This window comes from Macaca thibetana, chromosome 8, assembly GCF_024542745.1.
Source record: "Macaca thibetana thibetana isolate TM-01 chromosome 8, ASM2454274v1, whole genome shotgun sequence".
Lineage (NCBI taxonomy): Eukaryota > Metazoa > Chordata > Mammalia > Primates > Cercopithecidae > Macaca > Macaca thibetana.
The window spans coordinates 63,101,764-63,123,547 of record NC_065585.1 but is presented as its reverse complement, the minus strand read 5'-3'; the positions used below and the strand labels follow the sequence as shown (position 1 = coordinate 63,123,547).

At 36.8% G+C, this 21,784-nt stretch overlaps 1 protein-coding gene across 2 annotated transcripts in view; it reads right to left on the bottom strand.

Moving 5' to 3' along the window:
- The window catches only part of SNX16 (sorting nexin 16), a 42,986-nt gene extending 21,687 nt beyond the window's left edge, over positions 1-21,299 (bottom strand). Inside the window, exons 1-5 of one of the 2 annotated variants that reach the window (XM_050802120.1) lie at positions 21,066-21,299; positions 18,793-19,036; positions 18,566-18,705; positions 8,413-8,499; positions 2,791-2,939 (exon numbers count right to left, since the gene is read on the bottom strand). In XM_050802120.1, the coding sequence (XP_050658077.1) occupies positions 2,791-2,939; positions 8,413-8,499; positions 18,566-18,705; positions 18,793-18,940 (524 nt within the window). In that variant the 5' untranslated portion in view covers positions 18,941-19,036; positions 21,066-21,299. Of the gene's footprint in view, positions 1-2,790; positions 2,940-8,412; positions 8,500-18,565; positions 19,037-21,065 lie in introns of both variants that reach the window. The other variant, XM_050802119.1, reaches the window with a different exon arrangement.
- Positions 21,300-21,784: the final 485 nt, after the last annotated feature.

The following is a 21,784-nucleotide window of genomic DNA, read 5'->3' as shown; positions in this document are numbered from 1 at the left end:
ATTGAATTGAAGTTATCTTCCTGCATTCCCTAAATATCTGATGATATATGACAAAGGCAGGTAGGCAAACAAATGCAAGGCATATTAGATTCTTTCATGCAAGATTTTTTAGAACCTTTAATCCTCTAGGAATATCAAATGAAACCCTCCCCCAACTTATTTGGCCAATAAACCTTTCTTTCCCTAAAACGCCTATTTTATGAATTGAGCAAGACCATTACCACTGTTCTGAGCTATGCAGCTTTAGAAATGACAGGATCTCAAATGGCCCTAGTAATCTCTACTTTAGCAACTAAGATCTATTATCAGTATTTTAAAAACAGAGAATTCATTTATAGAATACATTTGATTTTAATTCACCACAACATCTTAAATATAGAGACATAAAGGTTTACTGAACAAGGGGAAAGAGAAAAGGGGAGAGGATATGTCGATTTCTTGGTGGTAGTAAAAATCCTCTTTTATGGTATGCTATCAAATATATTTTCTTCCAAGGCTTTTTCTATAAGTTTGGTGTTTACTGGTTTTTATTCCTGCTTTGTGTGTCTGAATTAACACTAATCTTTTCTCTTTTTTCTTTTGAGATGTAAAAAGATATATATATATGTATAGAAAAGTGGGGAGCACTATGTTCTCACCACCTAGACCACATAATCGCTAACTCTGTCACACTGGCTTCAATTTTTTTTTCTAATACACAGTATATCAGTGAATATCAATAGTTCTATCATTCATTCAAGAAGTACTTATTGAGAACCAACTATGTTAGCTCTGTGCTAAACATTAGAGATTGGATGGTGAATAAAATAGCCACATGACCTGTTGTTATACATCTTATAATCTGGTGGGAGAAAGACAAATATTGACAGAAAAAATTATAAGCTGAAGTGCATTGACAGTGAAGTACCAATTAGCCTTTCTCAACTGAGATTCCAAGAGAGAACTGACCCCTACTGATAATGATTTAAGTGATTATTGTCTCAATTCTATTGAGACTGGCACATAGCTAGTATCATCTTAGAATACAGGAAATAAGTTAATTCATTACCTATGGGTGATGAATGGTGTCTTAAAGCATCAGAGCCAGTTGAGAAGGGAAGGTACAGACTCTGTGATAAAGAACTGACCTAGTGTTTGGTGGTGGTAGTGGTGGTGAGTGGTCAGTCAGGAGGCCAGTTACCTAAGGAAGTGAAGTTTGTGTTGAAAACTGAAGGATGGGTAAGGTATGAGGTCAGGGTTGGGTGGGGTAGAAGTGTGAAATGTTGCCTTTTCAGGAAATAGCATATTTGAAGGCTCTGAGAGACAAGGAGCAAGCTGATTTTGGAGAATTAAAAGAAGACCAATATGGCAAATATACAGAGAATGGGAGGTGGGTAGGAATAACAAAACCCAAGGTTGGAAAGAAGGCAGGTAGGCAGGGACCAGAAAGAATACTTTAAGTCAAACTGAAGCACAAAGATCACTGTGGCTTTACTGGGCTATAGTAATAACAGTGGAGGAGGAAAACCAGTGAGAAAGCATCTACAGTAATTAAGGTGAGGGATACCTGCTTGGACTAGGGTAGTGATGGCAGGGATGGAGAAAAGTAGACAGACTTGAGTGGTACTTGCAAGGGAAATGTTAAGGGTAGTGAGGGATGTGTTAAAGATGACTCACAGGTTCTGGGTAGATGATGCTGCTTGTGCAAATTGGAGGAAAAAATGTCTGCAGACTAAACTTTCAAATGTATTTTATGTTTGAGGTAATTTTCAGATATCTGAAGGAGATGTCGAGGAGGCAATTGCATATATCAATCTGGAGTAGAAAGAATGGGTTTGGCTTGCAGTTCCTTCATTAAGAGAAAAATGAGGATGGGCAGAGACCTTGAGAAGCCATCAGGCTTATGTGGCACACATTGACAAGCAAGATGTGTATATATATATATACATATCTGTATATATATATATGTGTGTGTGTTTGTGTGTGTGTGTGTGTGTATATATATATATATCGCATGTGTGTTATGCAGGAAAAAACTTGATACATGCAAAGGGTGAGAAAAAGAGATAGAAAAAATTAGATAGAATGGTTTTCTTAATTTGTTTTCCATCCTCATGTAAAAAACTGCTCAAGACAGTTATGGGCCCAAGTTATCTATAAGCTATTGCTGCATTATAAATGCTCTCTAATTTTTTTTTCGAAATAGTTTTAATTTATCTGCTAACATGAGTTCCAAAATTAGATACTCAGCTAATACTAAACCACCAAGCAATTTTCTTGTAAATATACTCTGAAGCAAAAAACCCATATAGCTCTGTTCTTTTCCTTTTTTAATGCTGTTTGGTATTTTCACTCTACCTTCTATGTAAATTAAGCCAACTTCACAATTTTAATATTTTTGCACTACTTTGGAGAAATATAAAGAATATTACCCTTACAATTACATATTATCATATTAACCAAAATTTTACTAATATGTAAGTGGTTTTGTTTAAGTCATTGCTAAAATACAAAATACTAAAAGTTTACCTTTGGGTGGTTTTAGTACATGGTACACTGGATTTTTCACTTTACTGACTGTTTAAAATAAGCTTTGATAAAAATGAAATGTCAAATGATAAAAATGAAATGTCAAATAAAGTCCTTATTGAAAGAAAGCAAGAAAATCCCTTGTAGTACTTTGTTAAAGAAGACAATTATACTCCAACTCTGTATTTTTGTTCTTAAATAACTATGATCATAGATTTATTCTTTAATTTACACCAGTTATTGGGATGCTTTTATAATTTCTTATTTTAATTTGTTACATACCAGTTAGCAATGTCCTTGTGAGCTACTAAATTTTGAAGAAACGCTTGTAATCCTAATTGTCTATCTTCTAAAAAGTCGGCATTGTAATTGTCTTTAAACCAGCGTTTTGGAGGAAGTGCTAGTCGAAAACCAGGAAACATCTCTTTTAACTGAAAAAGAAATAAAGAGCAAATACAACGTTTAACTCAAGCACTATCAATTCTACAAAATCTATCCTGTTGACTACATGAATTATTCATGAAATAAGTTTAAAATAAAAGAATTAAATTCAGTTAAGCTTCGTATGCCTTATTTCTTGTTTTCTACCAGTTGTGTACACAGAAGAGTTCCAGTCTTTCCACATCCTTGCCAGAACTTGGCATTGTCCATCTTTTGAATGTTAACCATTTTATTGGGGGTGTAGAACCATTTCATTCTGGTTGTAATTTGCATTTCTTTGCTGACAAATGTTGTTGAATATCTTCTCATCTGCTCATTTGCATTTGAATATCTTCAATGGTGAATTATGTATTAAATTTTGTAGCACCTTACCTTTTAAAAAATTAGGTTGCCTTTTTATTAAGTTAGAAGAGTTCTTTATATATTTCAGATACAAGTCCTCTGTCAGATATATGTATTACAAATATTTTCTCCCAACTTGCCCTGACTTTTCAATTTAAGTCTAAACAGAGCAGATGTTTTTTTAATTTTAATGTTATTTAATTCATCCATTGTTTCTTTTATGGTTTATGCTTTTTTTTAATCATAAAAAATTTTTTGCTTACTCCAAGGCTGTAAAGATTTTCTTCTATGTTTCTTTCCTAAAAGTTTAGTTTTAACTTTTATATTTTGATTATGACCTATTTTATACATTCGGCTTAAATTTTACTTTCTTAGGGAAGACTTTCCCAACCCTGTAAACTAGGTTAAGTCTTCCCTTCTACATTCTGCTCAAGTTACCACAATGTGTAACAAATTACCTGAAATCTCAGTGATATAAGATAACCACTTATTAATATTAAGCTCACAGATTTTTTTAGGCCAATAATTCATATGAGGTACAGTGAGAACAATATATCTCTATCATTCAATGAATTCAGGCCTCAGCTGAAAGACTTGAAAGCTGGGTGCTGGAATTGTCTGAAGTTCACTCACTTACATCTATAGTGGATGATGCTGGCTGCTGGCTGAGAACTTTGCCAAGGTTGTCAGCCATAAGCCTAACACTGGCCTCTCCAGGTATCCTGGACTTTTCTTGCAGCATGGAGGCTGGCTTCAAAAGGAAGCATTCCAAGAAAGCAAGCCAGAATGAAACTGTGTACTTCTTGTAATCCAGGCTTAAAAGTCACACAGCATTATTTCCACTGACCTCTATTGGGTTGAGTAGTCGCAAGACCATCCAGGTTCAAGGGGAGGGGAAATGTATTCTACCTCTTGATGGACCGTGGCAAGATTCAGGAAGAGCATATGGGACTGAAGATACTGCTGTGGTAACTTTTAGAAAAGACAATTTGATACACATTGTCAAATCATAAATTTATTTCTTTAATGACATCATTCACAATGTAAACAGCACATTTAATTTAGGCTCTCTTATTAGACCAGTGATTCTAAACTTTGACTGCACATTAGAATCACCCAAGGAGTTTTAAAAGATATTAATGATTGTTTCCCATCTCTGATAGATTAGGATTTATTTAGTTGAAATGAGGCCTGGGCATTGTAATTTTAAAAAGCTTTCCAGGGGAATCCAAAGTGTAATTAAGATTGAGAACCCTTTTACTACACTACAATTATTACGCATGCCTTTGTCATAGTTGCATCTTTTATGTCTAGTATACTGACTGTGACATAACAAGCAGTCAACAATATATGTTCAATAAATGAATGCTGAAATGAATCCGTGTACATTTGCATTTCTATACTTAAATATAAAATGAATATCATAACTAAAAAGGAAAAATGCACTGGATAAAATAGTGGAAAAATGGAAAAATTATAATATTCTGTCTATATTTCTATACACATGTGAAGATAAAACAAATAGGGCAAAAACTACAGAGTAACTTAGATAACTAAAAACCTTAATTTGATTTCAAGATGTAACTAGATATTTATGGCCTTGGAGCTTTGTTATTTAATGTATCTGGAAAGAAAATAAAATGACAAAAGTCATAAGGGAAATGAAAATAGTCTTTTTATTAATTTTAAGCTTTATAATTTAAATGGTTAGATTTTTTTCGCCCCTTAAAAAATTATCCGCAGAAAAGGAGTTGTCCCACAATTGGGTAATTCAAGAAGAGGAAGATAAGGGATAGAGAAAATAAGATCCAACAAAGGAGACAAATGAAAAAAAATCACCAGAAAGACGGTGATTTTTTCAAGGCAATCTCAGGATGCCACTTATGAAGCTCATATGGTGGGCAGATCAGTTTAAGAGAGAGCAGCGTGACTCAAGAGACAGACATGTGGAAGAATATCACTGAACTTGTTTTTAATGTGAGGACTGAATGCCTGGTTGAATCTGCCATGGACTTTTTATATGAACCTGGAATGTCTTGACAATAAGTTGGTAAGGTCCTGCTCTCTCCTCCCTAAGCTCTGCTGCCTGGAAGCAACTGAGAACAGTAATTTTACCTCACAGAAATGTTCAGCTTTGTCCTACTGCTGTAACCTGGAAGTAGAAATATTGAGCTTAAATTTTAAATAGAATTTAGAGAAAAACTCACTTCTTATGGCCATATTTCTACAATCAATACATCTCCCAGCCCAACCTAAAACCCTGCCTGGTTGCCCCAACTCTGATAAGCCCTGTGCATTCCAGAATTTGCTCATGACTTTGTCCTCTGACTTCCTCAGCAGAGGCTTTTATCACTCCCAGAGAAGCTGAAGTCAGACCATAACCCAGGAAATAAAAATAAAACAAAAAGAAAATATTAATGTTCTATATAAATGTTCTTTTTCTAAGCAGTGTTATTTTAGTTATGTTCAATAATGTTTGTATCACCAATTAGCTATTTTTACTTCATAACTATATAACTGTGAAATGTAAATTCCTTAAAGTTAGTCATATCTATATAGTTTCTACATAACAGTAACTCCAAATTCCTAGCACAATGCTGAACTCAATCTACTCATTTCATAAATACTTCATGATTGATTTTATAAAATGAAAGATCCTAAGCTTTTATTTTTTACAATTATGTCAATAACAACTACAATTTAAACTGTGTGCCTCTTGGTGTTTGACATACTTTTAAAAAATATTGCCACTAAAAGCAAGTGACAGGTAGAGCTCTTTCTGATACCTATAACACCGACATAAACATTTGTTAATTTTAAATGCCCATCTTGGAGGATCAAGGAGATATTTACTAAATTTAAATTAAACTGCTATCATCTCTTTTCAAAAAGATTTATCTAAATTTCAGCTTGCCTAAGAAAATATTTCAGCAATAAAGATGAAAACTAAAGAGATAATAGGAAGTAAACACTAAATAACAGTGGAGTCTGAAAAGAAAAATAATGTCATATAGGGTTAAATAGGTCTACAATGAAACTGTTTGAAATCAGTCTGCATGATAAAAATTGTAATAATTTCATTAAATGCTAAGTATTCCACTTAACTATCAGGTAACTTCATGAATTGCTTTTATCTTTCTATTTATTTAGTCATTTCAAAAAATTAACAGAAGTACAGAATTATAAATTTTAAATTCATCAGTATAATATATGAAGCTCAGGAACAGTAAATAAAATACATACATAATGGTAGGTATGCATTAGAAATAACACTTTATTTTGGCATATTACAAGAAAGCATCTTAACCAAAACTTAAAATGGATAAAATATTTTAGCATTCTATATTTTACCTTTTCATTTAAACTGAGGTTTTTAGAGTGGCAGAAAAATTTGGCAGCTAAATAACTACAAAGTTACATGGGTTTCCCATCACCAAACACTATAAAAATATACTAACTTTAAAGTTTCAAGGAGTCCAAAGAAGGAGGAAAGGAAAAGTGGCAAATGGGAGAGAACAGGACCAGTAAAACTTTCTTAGTAAACACCTGTCAAAATTGGAGAGTAATTTCTGCATGTTCTAAGATCATCTTACTTGGCCTCTCAAAAGCATAATAAATGGCTTGCTTCTTTTAGATAAATGATTTTTCACTTGGCTTCCAAAATATCACACTCTCTGCCTATTGCCCCATCTAAATTTTCTCTAGCTCTGGGGACAAGGCAGCTCTTCTTTTGCTATTAAATTCTAATAATAATTTACTTAATTCTTCACTTTGAGAAATTAGGTTGCTTCCAACTTTTAACTACTAAAAACAAAGTAAAACATAGATAAACGAAACAATATACAAAACAATGAGGTAAGTGTCCTTAAAGCTAAATATTTCCCATGTTTATGACTACTTATATAGGATAAATTCTAGAAATGTGATTATAATGGTAAATTATGCAAAACTTTTGGGTGTCCTCTAGGAAGATTCATACTTCTAACACTTGGTATTATCATTTAAATATCAGTCAGCTTGACAGGTGAAAAACAGTGTCTTAATTTCCTTTTCTTGGAGTATCTGTGATATTAAGTGTTTTCCAGGTTTATTGGTCATTTATATTTCTTCTGTGAATTATCCTGCTCATACTGTTTGTTGCATTTTTTACTCTGGGGTTCACTTTCCTAATTTAGTTTTAAGGGTTCTTAATACACTGAGGTTTCTTATTCTGTTTCGTAAGCACAGTAGACAGAATTCTAGATGTTCCATGACCTTTGCCTCTGGTATTACTTCTGTGATTTTATTATGTTACATAGAAAAAGGGATTTTGCAGCTGTAATTAAGGTTACTAATCAATTGACTTTAAGATAGGAAGATTACCTGGGTGAGCTTTATCTTACCACATGACTCCTTTAGACTGTTTTCTCTAGTTGGTGGCAGAGAAGAAAGCTGGAGAGCTTCAAAGCACAGGAAGAACTTGGCTCACTGTTGCTGGCTTTGAAGACGGAGGGGCTATGTGCAAGGACTGGAGGGCACTCTCTATGATAAACTATGAATGATTTTTGGCTGACAATCAGCCAGGAAACAGAAACTTTGGCCCTACAACTTCAAGAAACTAAATTCTGCCAACAACCTGAATAAGCTTGGAAGGAGCCTCCATGTAAGTGCCTAGCACAGCTAACAGCTTGATTTTGACCGTGCTTGATGCTAAGCAATAAACACAGCTGAACCCACCCAAAAAACTAAATAATCAACAGGTGTCATTTTAAGCAACAAAGTTTATGGTAATTTATTATGCAGTAATAAGAAAATAATATAATATGTTAAATATGTTTTTGTTCATTATCTTATAGACATATATAATTTTATAATAATTCAAAAGATCTTATACACGTCTTTTTCAAACTCACAATTATTTATATTTCTGTTGGCAATTTTAAAGTTTCATATTTTTATACTAAAAATTTTTTATAAAAAATTTTTATTTTTTAAATTTTTAATTTAAAAATTTAATTTTCTTATGAACTAGAAAGGATTTGATTGACTCAATTAAAAAGAAAGAAAAAATATAACAGAAGTATAGGAAATAGAAAAGAATTCAAAACTGAAATGTTAGTTTGGATTTATTATAGTACTTACTTTGTCATTAAGCCTAGAGAAGTCAGTGTATCTTCTGAAAACTACCCAGCTTTCTTCTGGGGTTTTCTTTACTAGTATTTTGTACACCTATGCACAGGAAGAAAAAGAGACAGAGAGAAATATAAAAGTAAAGATATTTAAAAATTCAAGCCAAATATTTTAAAAACTTTTACTTGATAACCCAGTCTATAACAATTATTATGTAAAAAATATCAAAAATCATTTAAATCATCAAAAGTACAAATAATCAATGCAGGCACCAAAAGCCAGATTTTTTCCTTAAGTATATAAATATAACAGATTTGAGACAAAATGCTTTTTCTGTGCACAATAAAAATAAACTCATCAGCTTCCAAAACATGATTTATGTCAACATATTCTAAAATTGATAAAGGAATTACACTTGAAGAAGCTATGAAAAATAGCCACTTTTGTTCTACACAATGTTTAAACTTAATAACTTCAAGCAAAGTTTTCAAATAAGTGTAATGTTTTTATTGTCAAGAATAAAATATGGAAGTCCTAGCCACAGCAATCAGGCAAAATATATAAATAAAAGGCATCCAAATAGGGAAAAAAGAGGTCAAACTATGTGATTCTATGCCTAGAAAATCCTAAAGACTCTGCCAAAAGTCTCCCGGAACTGATAAAGGACTTCAGTAAAGTTTCAGGCTATAAAATCAATGTTTAAAAATGAACAGCATTTCCATACACCCATAACATTCAAGCTGAGAGCCAAATCAAGAATGCAGTCCCATTTACAGTAGCCGCACACACACACACAAACACCTAGGAATACATCTAATCATGAAGGGGAAAGATCTCTACAAGGAGAACTACAAAACATTGCTGAAAGAAATCACAGACAACACAAAGAAACAGAAGAACATCCCATGCTCATGAATTGGAAGAATCAATATTGTTAAAATGGCCACACTGCCCAGAGCAGTCTACAGATTCAACAGTATTCCTATCAAACTACCAACATCATTCTCCACAGAATTAGAAAAAAACTACTCTAAAATCCACATGGCACCAAAAAAGAGCTGAAATAGCCAAAGCAATCCTAAGTGAAAAGAACAAAGCCAGCGGCATCACATTACCTGATTTCAAATTATACTATAAGGCTACAATAACCAAAACAGCATGGTACTGGTACAAATACAGACATCTAAACCAATGGAAGAGAATAGAGAACCCAGAAATAAAACTGCACACCTACAGCCATCTGATCTCTGATAAAGTTGACAAAAGAAAGAAACAGGGAAAGGATCCCCTGTTCAATAAATAGGGCTTGGATAACTGGCTAGCTCTATGCAGAAAAATGAAAGCAGAGCTCTATCTTTCACTATATATAAAAACTAACTCAGTATGGATTAAAGATTTAAAGGTAAGGTCACAAACTGTAAGAATCCCAGAAGAAAACCTAGGAAACACCATTCTGGACATTGGCCTTGGGAAAGAATTTATGACTAAGTTCTCAAAAGCAATTGCAACAAAAACAAAAATTGATCTAATTAAAATAAAGAGTTTCTACACAGCAAAAAAACTATCAATGGAGTAAAGAGATAACCTACAGAATGGGAGAAAATATTTGTACACTATGTATCTGAGAAAGGTCTAATATCCAGAATCCATAAGGAACATAAACAATTCAAGGCTGGGCACAGTGGCTCACACCTGTAATCTCAGTTCTTTGGGATGCCAGGGAAGGTGGGTCACTTGAGGTCAGGGGTTTGAGACCAGACTGGCCAACATGGTATGGTGAAACTCTGCCTCTACTAAAAATACAAAAATTAGTCAGATGTGGTGGGTGCCTGTAATCCCAGCTGCTCGGAAGGCTGAGACGGGAGAACTGCTTGAACCTGGGAGGCAGAGGTTGCAGTGAGCCAAGATCACACTACTGCACTCAAGTGAGTGACAGAGTGAGATTCTATCAAAAAAAAAAAATAATAAAAATAAAAATAAAAATAACTTAAAAAATTCAACAAATAACCTCATTAAAAGTAGGCAAAAGACATGAACAGACACTTCTTAAAAGATACACAAACAGCCAAGAAACATTAAAAAATGTTCAACAATACTACTCATCAGAAAAATGTAAATCAAAACCACAATGAGATACCATTTCACAGAAGTCAGAATGGCTATCAGTCATTATCACAACAGATGTTGATGATGTTATGGAGAAAAGAGGACACTTATACACTGCCGGTGGAATTGTAACTTAATTCAGCCACTGTGGAAAGCAGTTTGGAGATTTCTCAAAGAACTTAAAACAGAACTCCCATTTGACAAAGCAGTCCCATTCCTGGGTATATACCAAAAAGAAAATAAATTGTTCTACCAAAAAGATACATGCACTTGCATGTTCACTGCAGGAACTACTCACAATAGCAAAGACATGGAATCATTCTAGCTGTCCATCAAAGATGGATTTGATAAAGAAAATATGGTACATACACACCATGGAATACTAATGGATTTGAAAAAGAAAATATGGTACATATACACCATGGAATACTATGCAGCCATAAAAAAGAATGAAATCATGTCCTTTGCAGGAACATGTATGGAGGTACAGGCCATTATCCTAAGCGAATTAATGCAGGAACAGAAAACCAAATAAATAATGTTCTCACTTATAAGTGGGAGGTAAATATTGGGTACTCATGGACATAAAGATAGCAACAATAGACACTGGGGACTCTTAGTCGGGAGGATGAGAGGAGAATGAGTTGAAAAACTGTTGGGTACTATGCTCACTACTTGGGTGATGGGTTCACTAGTATTTCAAACCTCAGCATCACGCAATATACCTATGTAATAAATCTGTGCATGTAATCCTTGAATCTAAAATGAAAGTTGAAATTATTGTGAAAAAGGGCAAAATATAAGCTTGAAATACCAAAAAACCCCAATTGAATAAAATTTACATTTTTGTAATTATGTACTATTATGTAGGCTACTGAATAGAAAAACCTGAAGCAAGTCAATATATTTTTAAAAGCGCTTAAGAAAAAAGTGGATTCTATTTTTTAAAAGCATAATTTTAGAACGTATTATGAGAAAGTGTTATTTATGATAGAATCTCAGAGAAACATCTAGTAGTTTTTGATAAGGTATTTTGCACTAAACTAGATATAGGCACATACGAGATATTCAATAACTATCTGCTGGATAAGAAAATCTCTTTAAAAAAGTAACTTCTTTCCTGGACATTTGCTGTCCAATAATTTCCAAGTGTAGCTCTAGGGCTGCACTTTTGGTCACACATGGCAATTCAGCATTCAATGTGTCACTAGTCAAAACTAAGATGTGCTAAGAGTGCAACATATACATTGAATTTCAAAGATTTAATGTGAAAAAAGATGTAAATGGCATTTATTAAAATGGTCTAATACTAACTACATGTTAAAATAATATTTTGGACATATTTGGTTGAATAAGATATATTAATAAAATAATTTCACCTATTTCTTTTGTTTTTAATGTGGCTCCTAAGAAATTTAAAATTACAGATGTGATTCACAATTATGGCTCACATTATACTTCTATTGGACAGTGCTGCCCTAAAGATAACTCATTAGTTAGGGACTACAGATTATCCTTATCCTTTGATTTTTCTCCCATACAAACTTCTCTTTCAGCTTTTAAGGGGAGAATAAGGAGGAGTTAAGGATTAATCATTTAGCTTTGAAGTAAAAAAAATAAGCAATTTATCTTTGTAACATATAAGGGTGGGAAACAAGGTTATTTGGATACTCTTTAAAGTCAGCAGAAGGTTCTGATCTAAAAAAGTTGCAATCGGGATACAAAAGAAATTCTTTTTAGTAGTCACTCATTAAAAGAAGAGAGAAGTCGACTTTAAAACTTTTCAGTATGAATGACTGATACAGCATAAAAGTGCATTTCATATAATAATTAGGTTTATCTACAAATAATACATACTGACTTTATTTACTTGTCTTAGAAAATGAACTCCCTCTTCTAAATAAGTTACTCTCCACTGTGGCCACTGAATACCCCTGTTTCTCTAGGCAAGATAAAGTACAGACTTTTGTGTTTTATCTCTTCCAGAAAGTGCTCTTTCTGCTTGTTTGAGTAGTGCTTTCAATGAAAACTTTATGAACAGTACTGATCATTCCCTTCTCTATATTCCAATAACTGTTGTTTCTACTTTTTACTTGAAGCTTCCTATGTATTCTTTTACTGTTTTTATTTTAATGTAGTTGTTTTTGAATTACAAAATATATACAAAAAAGTATGCAATTCATAAGCATACAACTTGACAAGTTTTCACAAAATGAACACACCTATGTAACTAGTACCATGAGCGTATTAATCCATTTCATGTTGCTGATAAAGACATACCTGAGACGGGGCAATTTACAAAAGAAAGAGGTTTACTGGACTTACAGTTCCATGTGGCTGGGGAGGCCTTATAATCATGGCAGAAAGTGAAGGCACACCTCTTTCGAAAGAAGAAGGCACATCAGACGAAAGAAGAGAGTTTGTGAAGGGAGATTCCCATTTTTAAAACCATCAGATCTCATGAGACTGTCACAAGAACAGCATGGGAAAGACCTGCCCCCATTGTTCAATTACCTCCCACTGGGTCCCTCCCACAACATGTGGGAACTCAAGATGTGGTTTGGGTGGGGACATAGCCAAACCATATTATTCTGCCCCTGGCCCCTCTCAAATCTCATATCCTCACATTTCAAAACCAATCATGCCTTCCTGACAGTCCCCCAAATTCTTAACTCATTTCAGCATTAACTCAAAGGTCCACAGTCCAAAGTCTCATACGAGACAAGAAGTCCCTTCTGTCTATGAGTCCGTAAAATCAAAAGCAAGCTAGTTACTTCCTAGATACAATGGCGATACAGGCATTGGGTAAATACAGGCATTCTGAGTGGGAGAAACTGGCCAAAACAAAGGGGCTACAGGCCCAATGCAAGTCTGAAATTCAGTGGGTCAGTCAATCTGAAAGCTCCAAAATACCCTCCTTTGACTCCATGTCTCATTCATGTCCAGGTCATGCTGATGCAAGAAGTGGGCTCCCATGGCCTTGGGCAGTTCCACCCCTGTGGCTTTGCAGGGTATAGCCCTCCTCCTGACTGCTTTTATAAGCTGTGGCTTTTCCAGGTGCATGGTGCAAGCTGTTGGTGGATCTACCATTCTAGGATCTGGAGGACGATGGCCCTCTTCTCACAGCTCCACTAGGCAGTGCCCCAGTATGGACTCTGTATGGGGGCTCTGACCCCACATTTTCCTTCCACACAGCCCTAGCAGAGGTTCTTCATGAGGGTCCCACCCCTACAGCAAACTTCTATCTGGGCATCCAGGTATTTCCATACATCGTCTGAAATCTAGGCAGAGGTTCTCAAACCTCAATTCTTGACTTCTGTGTACTTGCAGGCTCAACACTATGTGGCAGCTGCCAAGGCTTGGGGATTGCACCCTCTGAAGCCATGGCCTGAGCTCTATCTTGGCCCCTTTCAGCCACGGCTGGAGCAGCTGGGATGCAGGGCACCAAGCCTTCTAGGCTGCACTCAGCACAGGGACCCTGGGCCCAGTCCACAAAACCACATTTTCTTCCTAGGCCTTTGGGCCTGTGATGGGAGGGGCTGCCATGAAGACCTCTCATATACCCTGGAGACATTTTTCCCATTGTCTTGGGGGTTAACATTGGGCTCCTTATTACTTATGCAAATATTTATAGCCAGCTTGAATTCCTCCTCAGAAAATGGGATTTTACTTTCTATTGCACTGTCAGGCTGTACATTTTCTAAACTTTTATGCTCTGCTTCCCTTATAAAACTGAATGCCTTTAGTAGCACCCAAGTCACCTCTTGAATGCTTTGCTGCTTAGAAATTTCTTCCACCAGATACCCTAAATAATCCCTCTCAAGTTCAAAGTTCCACAAAACTCTTGGGCAGGGGTAAAATGTCGCCAGTTTCTTTGCTAAAACATAACAAGAGTTACCTTTGCTCCATTTCCCAACAAGTTCCTCATCTGTAACTGAGACTACCTCAGCCTGGACTTTATTGTTCATATTACTATCAGCATTTTGGGAAAAGCCATTCAACAAGTCTCTAGGAAGCTCCAAACTTTCCCACATTTTCCTATCTTCTTCTGAGCCCTCCAAACTCTTCCAAGTTCCAAAGTCGCTTCCATATTTTCGGGTATCTTTTTAGCAGCACCCCACTCTACTGGTACCAACTTACTGTATTAGTCCGTTTTCACACTGCTGATAAAGACATACATGAGACTGGGCAATTTACAAAAGAAAGAGGTTTATTGGACTTATAGTTCCACATGGCTGGGAGGCCTCATAATCACGATGGAAGGTGAAAGGCAAGTCTCACATGGTGGCAGACAAGAGAAGACAGCTTGTGCAGGGAGACTCCCATTTTTAAAACCATCAGATCTCATGAGACTTATTCACTATCATAAGAACAGTATGGGAAAGACCTGCCCCAATGACTGCCCCGTGCCCCTCATCTGAGACAAGGTAAGTCCTTTCTGCCCATCAGCTTGTAAAATCAAAAGCAAGTTAGCTATACTTCCTAATTACCTCCCACCAGGTCCCTCCCACAACACGTGGGAATTAAAGATGAGATTTAGGTGGGGACACAGTCAAACCATATCAGTGAGCAAGAAACAAAACATTACCAAAGAGGTCTACAGCATGCTTCCTTCCCAATCCTACTCACTACCCATCCTAGTCAATTTTTGTCTTTAAACATCCTTTTTAAAGACTAGACACTTTATATATTATCAGATCAACAATGAGTCCTAATACTTTTTTAGTTACGAGATCAATTCAAAAGACTACATCTAGAAAAAATTATTTTACAAACCTAACATTATCAAGCTTGTATCTCCAGCTCATACCACTCCCTTAAACTCAGCTTATGTGTATACACACACACAATACATATATGTGTACACATTAACACATGTAACGTCTCCATTTCAATGTCAAACAGACATATCAAATTTAGCATATCTAAAAACAAATCTTGATCATCCCCTCAAAACCTGTCATTTAATTAAATGGCAGCCATATTCTTCCCATTGCTTAGGCCAAAACTTTTGAAGTCATCTTTGACTTCTCTTTCTTCCACACTCCACTTCCAAATCATTAGGAAATATTGCTGGTTCTACATTTAAAATAGATCTAGAAACTGATTACTTCTCAGGACCTCCTCCACCATCCCAGTTCACAATACCATCACGTCTCTCTTGGATTGCTACAAGAACCTACTAACTGCTTCCTGCTTTGACTGATCTCCATCTTGACCAAACCAGTCTCAATTCAGTAGCCAGAAGGAACTTTCTAAAACATTAAGTCAGATCACATGACTCTTGTTTTAAAAACCTTTTCAAAGATTCCCATCTCATGCAGAGTAAAATCCAAAGACTTTACAGTGCCTCCTTCCCTATGTGATCTGTGTGCCACACTTCCCTGCCTGTCATCTCATTCCCTACACCTCCCACAGCTTACTCTGCTGTCAGCCACAAGGATCTTTGCAGTTGTCCCATCTGTGCTGAAAACACATTCTCATGGCTCATTCCCTGTTAGTACTAACATCTTTTTTGTGAGGCCACGACTGACAGTGCTATTTAAATCCCAACCCCAGATTTGAGGAAATTCCCTTTCTTTCTTCTCTATCTTATTTCTCTCAATAGTGCTTATCACCATGTGACATATCAGGCGTCTTGTTATTTACTTACTTATCATGCTTTCATTCAAATTGCTGTACCACTACTACCCAGAACAGTGCCTGAGGCATAATAGGTAATTAAAAAAAAAGTTGAGTTAATAAATGAATATGACTAATTTCATGTCTGTCTGTCATTTACTTCCTCCTCTCCAGTCTCTTGAAATGCTTTATGTAACACCACCTTGTATTTGGCCACATACCTGCATCTTCACACATATCATCTGTCTTAGTCTGTTAGGTCTGTTATAACAAAATACGACAAATTCGGTAGCCTGTAAACAACAGAAATTTATTTCTCAAAGTTCTAGAGTCTGAGAAGTCCAAGATCAAGACAGTAACAGATTTGATATCTGGAGAGGGCCTGCTTTCTGGTTTATAGATGGTGCCTTATAGCTATGTCCTCACATGTGGAAAGGACAAGAAAGCTCTCTGGGGCGTCTTTTTAAGGGTCCTAATCCTATTTATGGGGGCCCTGCTCCCATGACCTACTGGCTTCCAAAAGCTCCATCTCTTAATACTATCACCTTGAAGGTTAGGTTTCAACATTTGAATTTTGAAGGAACACACATTCAGACCATAGTATCAACTCAATAAATGCCTATTCCTTAATTCAGGAAATTGGCCATCAGTTTATTATAATTTCTAAAAATTTTCTAAAAAAAAGAGAGAGAGTTCTCTGCAGATTTCCTATATCACAGTCTTATGATAATTTTAAAGACCGTCTCTTCATAAACTATGTCAACAATTTTTCCTTGGAGGTCATCCTATCGTGTCATAAATTTGCAGCAGGAAACACTGAAGTAAACATTAAACTTTATTAAAAGAACAAACTCTTACCAAAAAAGTAAACCTCTTGAGTTAATAAGTGAGTTAAGCAAGGTTGCTGGATACATAAACATAAAAGGTCAAAATATATAAAATAGCAGTAAATAGAAAACAAAAATAGATGTCTCTCACAAGAACATCAAACAACATCCATAACCTGAAACAAATCTAACCGAAAGATGTAAGAATCCTGCACCAGAAACAACAAAACATTACTAGAAAAAATTAAAGCCTTAAGTCAATGATGAGGTTCATAGATTTAAAGACTCAGTATTGTAAAGATGTCAGTTCTCCCCAGATTAATCTATAGATCTAACAAAATCTCAATGCAAAGGGCCAAGAATAGCGAAGGCCATCCTGAAGAAAAAAGCTAGAGTACTTACACTGCTAGATATCAAGACCTATTACAAGATTTTACTAATTAAGACAGTGTGAAATTAGTAAAGGATGGAAAAACAGAACACAGAAGCAGACCCATGCATTTATGGTCACATGATTTATGACACAGACAACACTGAAAATGAAGATGAGAAAGAGGTATTTTAAATAAGTCTGATTAATTGATCCTATCTGGGAAAAAAAAAGAATACTTGACCCTCATCTCACACCATGGACAAAAATCAATTCCAGTGGTTTACAAATGTGAAAGGCCCAACAGTAAAGATTTTAGAAGAAAACAAAGGACAATATCTCTGTAACCTTGGAGTAGGCAAAGATTTCAAAAAGTGATAGCCATTCAAAAAATTAACAAATCAAACCAAATTAAAATTAAGAACTTTTGTTTATCAAAGGTATCATCAAGGAATTGGAAAGGCAAAGCAGAGTGAGGAGGATAGTCGTAATACATTATCTGAAAAAAACATATCCAAAATGCGTAGAAAACTACAAATCAAAAGGGAGACTTCGCAAAAGAAAAATCAACAAAAATCATGCACAGATATTTCACAAGAGAATATCCAAACAGCCAAAAAAATTTTTTTAATCCAATTTAATTAGTCATTAAGAAAATTCAAAAACCACAACCAATTACTCTATACCCATGAGAATAGCTGAAATGATAAAAATGTTAAAATATCACATGTGAGGAAGCTATGGATCAACTTAAACTCTTATATACTGCTTTTAGGAGTATAAATCAGTACAACCATTCTGAAACACTGTTCATCAATATCTTTTAAAGCTGGGCATGTAATTTGGCAATGCTAAAGAAAAGAGACCAGATGCAAAAAGAGTATGTAACTCCATTTAGATAAAGTACAAAAATAGGCAAAATTAATCTAGGCTATACAAAAGTATCGGGTGAATGGGTCCTGACTGGCAGAAAACCCAGAGCATTTAAGATTCTAGTAACGTCCTTTTCCTTGATTTATGTGCTATTAATAGTTACATAGGTGTGTCTGGTTTGTGAAAATTTATTAAGGTAAAGCAAAAGTTTACAACAATATGATAGAATTCCGTGGTGTAAAAACCATTAGAATTTCATATTCAAGAAATTATAAGTACAGGTTTACATTAATTTAACACTGGTTTAAACACACAGATTAGCCAATCTTTCACTTTGTACTGGTATACAGCAGAAGTCAATACTTACAGTAAATTTAGCTCTTTCTTCCATCACTTCATAACCCAGTATAGTAGGTGTAGATGGTCTATCTTCCCAAATCACTGTTTCCGGATTTTGCTCTTCAGTTTCTCTTGGTCTAGTAGAATACTCAATGGAAGAAGCTGCACCTGTAAATTTAGTCCTAATGAGGGGACTGCTACAGACAGGTGAAGTATTATCCATTTGATCAGGAACACTTGTCTGTTTAAAATTACCCATATTTGCGTCTTCTAACTGGCCTTTAGAAGAGTTTGAGCTTGTTGAGACACTGCCAAAAGAAGAACTTCTTTGATTTCTGTTGGTCGTAAAACTGGAAGCAGAGTTTCCTATGGGCATAGGAACTGGGACATAAGGAGTTGCCATCTTCTCTTGGCTTTTGCAACAAGCTTGCACACTGTTGAGTCCACTTAGAGAATAACTAATATGCAATCCATTATTTTCTTCTTAGGAATTCACTATCTAAAAATGAAAAGGACATATTAAAAGATTAGTCTTTAATCTGCAGCAGGATCCAAAAGAACAATGTTCTTTTCAATTTTATGACACTCTATTATTTTATTTGGAATGAAAACATACCTCAAACCCCTTTTTTTAATCCCAGTTGTCTTTAAGGACTCCTATTTGCAAGGTAGAGAGAGCAAAACTGCTTCACACTCTTTTTCCTTGACCCCATGTTACATGTTATCCCTTTTCCCCTACTTTATTCCCTTGTGAAGTATTTCTGTAATGTTCATTTTAACCTGATTTCATCTATGTAAAATTGGTAGGAGAAAGATTGGTAAAGACCCTTCTGAAGCTTTATTCCACGCTTATCATCCTGACAGTATTACATTTCAGTACAAGAGAGAAAAAGAGAAGGAGGAAAACTATTTACATTACCTCTGGATTTAATCAGAAAGAGGGGAAATCTATTCACATTATCTTTCAATTTAATTAGTGAAACTACGAAAACTTACACAGAGTAGTAACAATGAACCAGATGCTTACATGCTACATAGTATAATTTTATAGAACCCAGGATTAAAAATACACTTAGTCAAGTTACTAAAATAAAACCCAGTAAACATTAAACTTATACGCATCAAAATTAAATAGCGAAAAGTGTAACCGTTCTTCACAGCCTACAGGTCATCACTAATTCTGCTCTGCGATAAACTGAGGGTATTTAAATCTTTATAACTTACACTCAAGGATCTGTTATCAAAAGGACTAGTATATCTTGTGTCAAAATAGTATCATAACACAAAGAAGAAACGGTTTGCTATTACGTTGTTAAATAAACTCATAAGAAACTGTAATAACTACAGACCAACAAAATGACAAGACTACACACAATAACTGCCCAACTTTTCATACGAAACTCTGCTAGTGGGAGAGGCAAGAAATGAGTCGTCTGGACTTGGAAAGATGCTGAAATAAGATTTTTAACTCTGGGCTGGGCGCGGTGGCTCAACGCCTGTAATCCCAGCACTTTGGGAGGCCGAGGCGGGTGGATCACCTGAGGTCAGGAGTTCTTGGCTAGCCTGGACAACATGGTGAAACCCCGGCTCTACTAAAAATACAAAAATTAGCCGGGCGTGGTGGCGCGCACCTGTAACCCCAGCTACTCGGGAGGCTGAGGCAGGAGAATGGCTTGAACCCTGGAGGTGGAGGTTGCGGTGAGCCGAGACCGTGCCATTGCACTCCAGCCTGGGCTACAAGAGCGAAACTCCATCTCAAAAAAAAAAAAAAAAAAAAGATTTTTAACTCAAGTGACTCGGTAACCTTTCCCCATTATCAAAGATTTATGAAACTTTAGCTGCTGATTCACCGCTCCTCAGTTCCGCCTGACGGCCTCCCCCAAAATAAGTTAAGTCTGAAATCTCAACCTTCTCAAGGTCCGAGGGATCCACCTGGCCTTTGCCACTCTTCTACCTGAGGCCGCCTGGCTGGGGGAGGTCGCATATCAATACAACCACTGAGGTCCGAAGATATGAGCGCTACCCAAGCGTTAAAAACAAAACAAAACAAAACAAAACAAAGCAAAACACGTGCTGCGCTCATTAGGGGCGTCTTCGCCTCTGCCCTGGTGCGGAGTTGCTCCCAGGACGACCAGTTCAGTCTCACTCTGGAAAACCTCAGGTGAGATGGCCCGACTCTGAGCAACCCCGTGGGCTGGAGGAAAGAGGCAAATACCCGGCATAGTTCGACCCTCGGAAGGTAAGGCCGGGCTCCGCGCCGGCCACGGGTCTTCCACACTGCAGGCGGCGAGACCCGCCGCTCCCCGGGCTCCCAGACTCTCCCGCCTCCGCTGCCCGGTGCGCGCCCAGCGCCTCCCAGACGCACAGTGGGGTCGGCGGTGGCCTGAAGGTGGCTGGGCTTCCTGCGGCGCCTCTCCACTCTCCCGCGGAGCCTCTCGCCGCCCGCCAGACATCGAGGTTGCAGGTGTCACCCGTACGAGAACCCGGGACAGCGACCGCCTGTCCTGAGGTAACGACCCAGTCCTTACCTCAGCCCACTCCGCGATCCCGAACGAGCGCGCTTCCCGGTGACGGTTAAACCGGACTCTCCTTAACCGCAGCTTTTCACCTCCTCCCTCAGCAGCGAGAAGCCTCACGTGACACCCCCGCCCCAAAAGCAGCTGCTCCCCGCCTCAGCCTGTCTCTGCCCGGCTGCCGGGCCCGAGATCCCTGCCGTGTGGAAGGAGGGGCCGAACTTGGGACAGCTCTGCCGGAAGTGATGTCACGCCAAGGGTGCCCGCCCACCAGAGGCGCGACTGGAGTTGTCCGGCCGGGCCCTCAGATAGCGAAGATAAACGTAAACCTGTGGCAGGAAGTCGACATTCTCTGCACTATCTTTACTTTTCCAACCGAACTTCTGAGAAATGGAGGCTACAATACCTAGTTTGCAAAACAGGAGATTAGAAGACTACAATTCCCAGAAGGAACTACGAGCAACATTGGTCCGCGCTCATACTTTGCATCATGGGACTTGTAGTTATCACCAGCTTGCGCTGGTTCTAACAGGTTATAGATTGTTTTCTAGAATTAGCAGCGCTTTAAGGGATAACAATCGATTAGAAGAGTAGGAAGATAGAACACTGCTTAGTAGCTGCTCCATTCTACATAATTCAAAAGTCCTCACTGGCAGAGAACCCCTGAAATTCTGTAGTGTCTTTTTACTACCTGGTGAGCAATTTGATCCGATGATGGAATATTAGCCTTGTTA